Consider the following 9,916-nt stretch of genomic DNA (forward strand, 5'->3'; position numbering starts at 1 on the left):
AGCACGCACACAAGCCCAGGAGATACTTTCCCTCTCCTTTGTGAAAAACAGGCAAGCTCTCCTTCTAAAAACAGAGACCCGCCAAGGCTGCACAAGCCAAATCCAGTTTTGCTGTATTCCGTCTCCTTCTGCTGCTCTTGCCTTGTTGCCCCAGTTCAGGACAGACGCCTCCGAACTTGCACCTATGGCTCCTACTGATGCTCAGACTGTCCCCACATCTTCACCTAGTGAGCTGGGTGCTCTCCCGGCTCCCACATCACCCCCAGCAGCACCATGTCCCACATCATCTCCATGGAGAACATACAGACTGAGTGAACGACGTTCTAATTCCTGTTCCCATCAGCACCACGGCTTTTCCTTGGATTTTCTTCAGACATATTACTAACCCATCTTGCTCCTACTTTGAAGGAAGGGTGTAATGAGACTCCAGCTTACTCGCAGAAAATAAGAGTTGCAAACACAACAGCTCCCAGGGGCATGACTGTGCTGTAGGTGCTGCATCTCTAGCAGCGAGGCAGAAGCCACTTTCAGGCTGCCAAGCCTTTCCAAGTCATGAACACAAACTCTTTGGAATGTGCCCCAACAAGCAGCTTTGACCTCTCCAAGAAGGACAGCAGAGACTGTCGATCCTGCAAAGTGAGACACATCTTGACCCTCCTGTGAGGTAACCGCTCAGACCGAGTTTCCCCTTAGAACTTAACCCCGCAGGCCTCAAGCCCCTGAACGCATGGGCACCAGTACCATTCCCAGTGTTTGCTCCTGCTCAGGCACAAAACAATTTTGCATACACAGCCCTGGGTGGAATGTAAGACCCAATTTTGTTTTCCCCTGTTCCTCTTTCTTGGTTGGCACCCACCACGATGCTGTTTTCTGGCAGTGAAGCCATGCCGTGAGCGCAGGGATCCTGGTGGTTTGTGCTCACGCAGCAGCCAGCAGCAGTGCCTCGGGCTCCCAGGGCTCCCCCGGCTGCTCAGAGCACCACGGTCCTGACCAAACTCCTCTGTGAGGTGTCACCAGCTGGCTCTCCCAAACACTCTGAGCTCTCCTTCGCTTGTCCACAGCACAACCAGTGGGGACAGCCCGGGTGACCTTTGTGTCCATGGCCACAGCCTTGGTACCCACCTGCAAGGGAAGAGGCACCATCAGCCGAACCAAAAGTGGGCCAGAAAATCCCAGTGTGTCAGAGGCTTTCAGAGAGCACTTCAGCCCCGGACTTGTCTAAGACGGGGAGGCACGTGCTGGTGAGAACACAGCATATTCAAGACCAAAACTGCCAGGGCTCCATAAAGAAAGGGGAACAACTGAAGGGGATCTGCCCATTCTGATCACCAGGGAAAGCTGAAGATTTCCTCTTGCCTGTTGAGTGATGCAAGATACAAGCCTGCAGAACCCTGTGCCAGCCACTGGTGGCTATGGTCGGAGCTAGATACAGATCAAGCACAGAAGAAGGAAGAGGCCTCTTCTATACCAAAACATGCAAAACACACAATGACACATGCGGGTCGAGGACAGGGAAACTGGTTGAGATTAAACAAATAATGGAGTTGAATTCTCATCCTAAATGAGGAGTGAAGCTTCTCCATAGGACAGCACTGAGCAGTGTGACACAGCTCAGAAGCTCCCAACCTGCCCGCGCTGGAACGAGAACAGCACAGACGCAGTGCTGCTTAGCCTCACCGAGAATGGCTGAAAGACAGAGCTGCCCTGCCCCAGCTCCTGCGCCCCTCTGTCTACGGGGTGGTGCTGCAAAGACCCTTAGCGTGTCCTGCTGCATTTCTCACTGCTGCAGTCCCATGCTTCCAGAAGATAACTACAAACAGGTTATCACAGGCCTGGTGCATGTGTGAGGCAGGAGTCGGGCTGAAGTAACCACTCACATCTGCCCACACTAGGGAGGACCAAACGCAACCAGTCTTCCTGATGCCAGCAGCATGGGGAAGGCTGAGCACTCACCTGGCATGGTCCCTCCACAGGCACAGTGAGGGACCTTTCTGCCCTCCACTTGAGCAGAAGGTGCAGCAGTGAAACATGCCTTGGTGCTCACAGAACTTGTTTTTCACCATCAGAGTGAACAGAGAGCCCTGCAGAGAACAAGCAAGCAGAGAAGCTGCTGCAGTGGATGCTGTCAGATGTTGTGTCTGCATTTTCAAAACCAACGGGGTGATGCTGTCAGTCACAGATCACTAAGCCCAGTCTTAAACTGCCAAGCAGTAGAGGTAATCCTTAGAAAGATTTCAAGTAAAAACTTAGAAAAGAAAAGCAGGTCAAGAAGCAGCAGCGCAAGAGGAACAAGAAGTGCTACCTGTACGTGCTGCCCTGTCACACCGACGCAGACAGCGTACAAGCCTGGCTCCTCAGGGCTGTAGGAAACATGGCAGGTGTTACCACGCACTGTTGGCTTGACCGCACTACGAACAGCGAGAAGTCCAAGAGGTCAGTGACCGGCAGAAAGCTGCTCTACACGTGAGCCACTGCCTGGCCTACATTTGTGGCTGGTTCCTCATCCTCAGCCGTGTTCAGCAGCTGCGGGTCGCAAGCCAGCCTGACAGGATGCAGGAGCAATGCTCGAGCACTGAGCAGCTCTCACACACACCTGCTACCCGGAGCTGCAACAGCCGTACAAAGGAAGTCAACAAAACCAGCTGCACTGCAAGAGTTTGTAGCAACCCTGAGTGCGGAAAAAGCAGACGACAGGCAGCACACTTTGCAGGTCAGATCATCCCATAAGATAAGAGCCTTCAGAAACGGGGCAAATTCACAGCTTCAGAGAGCAGTTATCTCCAGAAAAGGCCAGGAATAAGACAGGACATAAACAGGACAGGTGACAGGTTTGAATCCCTTTGCCCACGGTCCCAAACACATCGACCCCAACTCTTCCCTTCAGTGCTCTGAGGAGCTCTGGGTGCCCGCTGGCAAACTCGCCCTTTCCAAAGCGAAGCCCGCTGGGTTTCACAAGGAACCCTGGTGGACAGAGTGCCAGGGAGTAGGCACCAGCTAGTTACTCAAGGATGGATTGCTCGCTTCACAGAAAGATGGAGAGACCTTTCCACAGACAATTATCAGGCAGTTCTGCACAGAGGAAAGTGCTCTTCCTAATCCCCACTAATTAGTGTCTTGTGTTCCACGACACGACAGTTTATCATCTTCCAGGCTGGCAGGCCGTGTTCCCAACCCCCCGTCACTTCACATCAATAAGGTGCCGACATCATTTCCTGCCATGAACCATGTGGCAACACGCGATGCTCTCCTGTAGCCGCCGTGCCTCAACCCAAGGCCAGACGGCTTTCAGCTGCAGATGTAGCAACTGCATACGCACGAGAACACGAAACTGAGTCAACGCGGCCACAGCGACCCCTACCCCCCCCAAGCAAAATCCACGTAATCCTCACGTACATAACTCCCTGCCTCGCACGCGTACCTAAGGCAGGACGGTACACTGGAACGGCGTTCCTGAACACGGACCTGCGCAGCAGCATGCTGCTGGACGCCCCATCAACACTCCCCCGCAGCGAGGAGCTTTAGCATCCTGCCCCTTTTCTCATTAGGTCATCCCACCAACGGTGCTCCTGGAACAAGTCACTCCTGCATCCCGCTCCAGCTACGCTGTACGCACTAATAAAACAGAACAGATGTTTTTCCTAAGAACTGAGCCCCCACTGGTTCTGCATTTGTGCCTGGCTGCTTTACAGTTACAAGCGTGGCCTGGAAACAGTCATAAAATAATTTTTTCTGGTTGTCCATTTTCATTGTGGAAACATTTAGGAGCTCAAGCCCAGTTTCTCCCTGATTTCACTAGAAAACCTTCAAATGCATTAAAGTGCTCGATGCTTGCAACTATGGGAGAAAGCGCGATAAAGTCCCGACGCAGATTCTTTCTCCAGGACATGAACTATGCACTTCCCTCAACTGCCAGAGGCTCCTGGGCTTGGTGGCCTGTCTGTCCTACTCGGGACAGTCATTCCGGGGTTGCGATTCTCTGTGCTCATGAGGCATTAACACAAGCAGGAACCCTGGGTGTCTACTGGCAGGGGTGGGAAGGAGCTCCCTCTGACAATGTCCTGAGAGCTGAATCCTTTAAGGAGTCCCAAATTGCTTGAAGACTCAATAAAAATCTGAGCCAACGCTGCCCAGCTCCACACAGCAAAGTACAACCAGTAGGAAGCACTGGTACAGCGGTGGGGAGCAGTGCCTTTTCCCATACAGACTCTGAGCCACGTGCTGCAGCATGTTCTCCCGCCTGTCCAAGCATGGAGGGAGCCAGGGAGGCAGAAAGGCAAATCCAGTGACCGGGGAGCTCTCGGGTGAAATACTCACCAGTCCTTCTTGTCCTTGTGGGCGATGGTGACCCGCACGGCCTCTCCTCCTCGCCCGCGGAGCCATTGCAGAGCAGGGCAAAGCCAGTCCGCTGGTTCTGACGGGCACTGCGGAGATCTGCAGGGCAGAGAAACAGGATCAGGAAGGACTCATGCCGGCCGTAACTGCCACCTCCCACCTGCTCTGCAGCGTTGCAGTCCCACCAGAGCACAGCCAGGACCTGGCTGCTGGGGCGAATGGATCCTTCCACTCACAGGGAAGAGTCAGTCTGTGACTGGGGATCAAGAGAGAACGGATGGCTACGGGCACTGAGAGATGTTGGGCAGGCTTAGCCCAGGGGTCTGCACGGACCAGGGTGCTGCCTGGCCCTCTGAGCCCAGCTGGCATCTTCTCAGGTGGCCTCAAGGTGCACCATGCAACCAGGAGGGAGGAGGAACAGCCCCACTGGGCAGCGCGGAGCCGCAGAGTTCAGCACTTACAGTTTGGCACAGAAGGGATCGAAGGAGCCCCGGGTCCACCTCATCTGCCCTGCGCCGGCCATGACGCACCAGAGCTACCTGCGCTCTGTGGGCTGGTCTGAACGTTAGCTGTTTGTTGGCCCTGCTCCACGTCCTTAGTAAGCAAATATCTGTGAAACCATTGATGCCAGTTATTCCCATGGCAATCTCAGCAGAAGCTGTAAGGGGAATGAACCTCATCGCTCAGCCACAGAGATCTGCCTGGGCCCATGCTGCAGAACAGCTGGGGCCACCAGGAGAGCATCACGGCCTGCCACTGCAGGTGCCATTCCCATCCCCAAGTAAGCTGTGGTCCTTGGCCAGAGGGCCAAAGCAGCTCAGCCCCGTGCTGAGGGCAGTGATGCTGTGGAGGACAGCCCCAGTACGCTCTGCACATCTGGACGGGGACAGGTCTCTGGCTCCCTGCTCAGCACGGCTCTCGTTGGCCCATGGCAAGCAGCGCAGCCTCTGGCAGGGCTCCACCTGTGCCCCTGGTCAATGCCCGGACAGCAGGGAGCCAGCTGTGCACGTGGGGACAGAGAACTGCGAGGTGACTTCGGGAAGCGGCACATCCCCACTCGGCTGTTGTACAGCACCCCATTACCTTCCCCGCACAGCGTACACCTGGCCGGGTCAGCCATTTTATTGATGGCCCCAAAAACTTCATAGCTGCAACACTGCCCAGCCCTCTCCTGGGGAGAGAACTGGATCCCGTCATCCACGTCGGGGCCAGTGTTGTACGCAACGCTGTTGAGCTTGGCCAGTCGGCTCCCACCACCCCGTTGGTGACGAGGAGCTCCAGGTCTGAGCCACTCGTCAGCAAGTGCTGCGCGAACTCCACGCCTGTCCTCATGTCCCGCAGCAGCTGCTGCAGCTGGGCCTTCTGCAAGCACAGCAGGTTTTCCTTCTGTACCCTCACGTCCTCCGGCTGCTTCAGCAGCCGGTCCCGGTGCTCTTCAACCGCTTTCATGTGCCCGCTGGCAAACAGAGAGATCTCTGCGGCCACGGCCTCTGTGCAACTGCGGGCAGCGCATGCCGGGCAGCACGGCACGGACTACATGGCAGGAGCTCCAGTTCCACACAGAGCGTAACGGCCTCAGTTGGTTTTTTTTTAAAAAAGGCTCTTTTCTACAAAACCATGTTGACTAGCACTAATGATGTTCCTATAGTGTGCTGCATTCAGCCCTTAATGACTGCCCTTTACATCAGCTTCTCCATTACTTTGCCTTGGACCACAGATACCTTATCTGTCCTATCCTGCTGGCCCTTCTGAATACCAATGTGACATGAATGTCATTTGAGACTTCTGGATTTTAAGTTTCCTAAATTGCATTAAAAATCCAGAACTGAGGGAGATCTCCAGTCAGGTCTTTTAGGACCGCCAAGTGCAAATTATCTGAACTTACTGATTTGTAAATAATCTGTAATGGACGTTAACATCCTTCTGATGTGTAATGGCTTGACAAAGACACCATCTTCTTTGTGCAATACACTCAAACATTACTGTGTCTTTTATATTGTAATACGAGATCAAGATTTTAGATCACGATCAAGTGTTTACAACCTTGAAGCAGATCAAAAAAGAAAGATGTTCTAGCAGCCTCCTTCGGATGAACTGCTGGCGAGTGAAGTGGTTGCTGCAGAGGTTTGAGAGGATAAAAGCTGCAGTAATTGTGAGACGAGATGACTTGATAATGATATTAGACACTGTCACAGAGAGGAAAGACTGGTTCTTTTAATGATGCTCGTGGAAGGAATGGCAAATGACACTGTAAGCGTGGGTGTGGGAAGAAAACAGGAGAACTACGCTGCCGCTCTTGTGCAGAAAAGGCAAGCTACCTAGAGAACAGCAGCGCCTTCCATCGCTGCAGAGATGGTGAAATAAGTTGTGGCTGGCAATTGCAGAGGAAATCTGAGGTTCCACCCCAGCTGATCTGATCATCTGCCCTGAGGCTGATCAGATTGGAGCACAGGACAGATCACTGCTCATTAGTGTATCCATGAGTCATCAGCAAGAAGCAGTGGCAACCTCCAGATGACTAGAGGAAGTACAAGTGAAATGGGCTGAAGGGAATGGTCATGAGACCCTTGTGAGACAAGAGAAAGAAAAGAGATGCAGAAACACTGGGGAAAAAAGATAACTCAGTGGCCTGCAAAACAGGAGCCAAACTAGAACAAAGTCATGCTCTGGTTTTGATTACTCTCCCCACGATATTGCTTTCTTGGCTATTGCCAGTCAGTGGCAGAAGCCCCCCTATGCCAAGTCCAAACCTGTGGAAGGCAACTCAATGGACATGCATGCTGGCACCCTGTGAATATCTTCAAGAAACACACTGGGCTGCAAAGCACTGCAAGAACTGGATTGGGAGACCCTCTCCTGTCGCAAGTTACTCAGAGTTTGCCTTGTAACTGGGCAAAACATAAGGATTAGAAAAAAGTGTTAATTTATAAACACTGATGGGCAACAAGGGAGCATAGTCACAAAAATGAAACAATGAAAATGGGTCATTAAAATTACAGTAAGCAGTAATTTTTTCCTTTGCTGCATTTCACAAGAGTTGACGGATGGGACAGTTAATTATCCTCATTTGACCCACGATTTACTCGAAATGGAGTCCTCTTCGAACTCATTTTCCTGCTCCTATTGTTAAAGGTGTCTATCAGAGCCTCTCACAGTACTTGCCTGTTCTTTCCCTACCGCGCTTTCCCTGCCAGCTCCTTCCTCTTTTTTCCTGTTTATCTGCTTCTCGTTTCCTACCATTATGCACTGGGTCATCACACAGAGATGTGGAAGATTTGATCGTTTCCTTCCCCCTTCCCTTCAAGGACTCTTGGCTAATATTTCTATTGTATTTGCTAATTACTCCATTCTGGGGAGAGCTTTATGCTGTTTCCTGGTTTATATTTTTCTGAAGAAATATTGGTAAAACTTCTTATATCGCGTACCAAAAAAATCTTTAAAGCATAATTTCCTTCCTAGACTCTTTGTGAGCAGTGCGGGTATAAATCATTCATCACATTTGGAATGGGATGCCTTATGCTTCTCTACCCACTCTGTTAATTTCTGGGATCTGTTTCTGGATATCCTGCCTTAAGGAACAAAACAAAAAGGTGGTGAAGCCAAAGTCATTAGTGAACAGGACAGCAAGGAGCAGTTGTCTGGATTTGCAACAGGAAACACAGAGTTCGAGGCGGTTGAGCAAGATCCCTTTTGGCTGTCCGTGGCTCCTTGCAGACAAAGGCAGCTGCAGCCCAAACACCCAGCAGTGCCGGCGGGTGCAGCCCTGCGCTCGCTGGGCATCCTGACCAGGCAGTCCCACCTTCCCCTCCTCCTGCAGCTTTCCAGCCACCTGCTCCCGCTTGCAGCTTGCTGCCTGCTATATATATTCTTGATAATCTCTCCCGAATCCTGCCTACATTTTTTGAAGGGAAGATGAAACTGGATTTCTTTCAAGCCAGGTTTTCTAAGGAAGCAACTTTTATCTGATCTGTCGGGACAGTAACCTTTTCTACCTCCCCTCCAGCCATGTTTGAGACAGGGGAAATGATCTCAACAACTGAGTTTCTACATGCAAAAGAAGGCTGATAAATTAGACACTTAATACTTACACTGAGCAGAAAACAGAGCCGTTCGTCTTTCCCTTCACTGCTGGGACCATGAGAGCCAGGAGGATATTACAGCGGGACATGAAGTGGGGATGCAGCTATTGTGGCGGTGGCGGGGGGCAGGTAGAAAAATGGGGCAGCACTCCAGACAAAACCAAGCCAAACTAGTTCTGCTGCTCAGAGAGTAGCTACACACCGTTCGGTGGAGGCACTGCGGGAGGACACACACACACACCCCCCACATCCCGCAGCAGAGGGTGTCTGTGGGGCGAGCGCGTAACAGCAGAATGTGCCTTCTGGTGGGGTCACTGAGACAGCACCCCAGCACCTGTACGGCATCCCCCCCTTTCGCCCGCCCCATGGCCCCACAGGCTGAGCACAGCTGCTGTGTGTGCACAGGAGGTGTCCTGCGGCACTAAAACCCACAAACCCGGCCTCGCTGCGGGGCAGGGGGAGCAGGGAACTCACTCACATGAGGTTTGTGGCCAGTATCAGACCTGACAAAGCAATATTCTTATGCACAGGTGTATATATATGTACACGCACACATCTGCACTCAGCACAGCTTTCCTGCTTCCTTATTTCCTTGCCTCGCTCCAGGCTCCTCTTCCCTCACGCACACAGCTCCCTTCCTGTGCCTAACGCGCTGCACCCGCTCCTGTGCAGTTTTCTGGCTGGAAAGCAGAACTGCACAGGGCAGAGGCAACCCAAACTCTGTTTTCCTCACTCTGTGGCTATTGAGACCTTCTGCTGAATTGAAACAACAACAACAAAAAAAAAGATGGGGGAAGGAAGACAAGTATTAAGGTTTTTACTCAGGTGTCCCAGCAAGAATTTAGGCTGCCTTGGATCACCTATCTACTCCAAGATGGCCCTTCCTAAGCACCTCACTCCCTACTCCTACCTCAGACACCCACGCAGGTGCTGTGCGAAGAGTGAAGAAGAGGCACAGACGGGCACTCGCAAAGACAAGGATCTTTTCAAGCTTCTGCAGAAGCTCTGCCTGCCCAGCTGCCGGGCTAACAAAAGGCACTCACCCTTCTCCTCTTTGTTCTGTCTCACCAGAGAGGTGAGTTGCACCCAGCAGTTCTCAAGAAGATGGGGCTATACCAGAGATTGTGACTAATTGTTATTAATGGTGAAGTAACTGTACTCCGCAGCCTGCGGCAGGGGAGAAGCCCTGGCAGCTCTTCAGCCCAGCTCCACCCTACCCAGAGCTGGAAGCCCACTTCTCTGCAGCAGACGAGGCCACTGCCCGTTGTAAGCACTGTGGCTGTAACGGGGGAGCCACGCACTCGCTGTGCGCTGCCCCTCCCTGCCTGCCCCATGCCTCCTTACTCCTCACCTGGACAAACGTAACTGCAGAAGAATTAACAGCTACGAAAGAGGAAACAACTGAAAACCCAAGAAAATCCCCGATTTTTCCCATTTCCAAAAATAAAACAAAACCACTATTTGCAATGACGTTTTTAGTTTAGAATTTTGTAAGCAAAATCCGT

The 9,916-nt window shown here is 52.2% G+C and overlaps 1 protein-coding gene across 1 annotated transcript; it reads right to left on the bottom strand.

The window, feature by feature from the left end:
- Positions 1–970: 970 nt before the first annotated feature.
- On the bottom strand, positions 971–6,029 carry TRIM45 (tripartite motif containing 45). Its single transcript, XM_086622563.1, is given in 9 exon segments — positions 971–1,122; positions 1,954–1,990; positions 1,992–2,081; positions 2,303–2,408; positions 4,315–4,372; positions 4,375–4,431; positions 5,416–5,583; positions 5,586–5,830; positions 6,016–6,029. Coding segments are annotated over 9 exon segments (927 nt in total).
- Positions 6,030–9,916: the final 3,887 nt, after the last annotated feature.

The sequence above is a fragment of the Tauraco erythrolophus genome, chromosome 1, assembly GCF_009769465.1.
Source record: "Tauraco erythrolophus isolate bTauEry1 chromosome 1, bTauEry1.pri, whole genome shotgun sequence".
NCBI lineage: Eukaryota > Metazoa > Chordata > Aves > Musophagiformes > Musophagidae > Tauraco > Tauraco erythrolophus.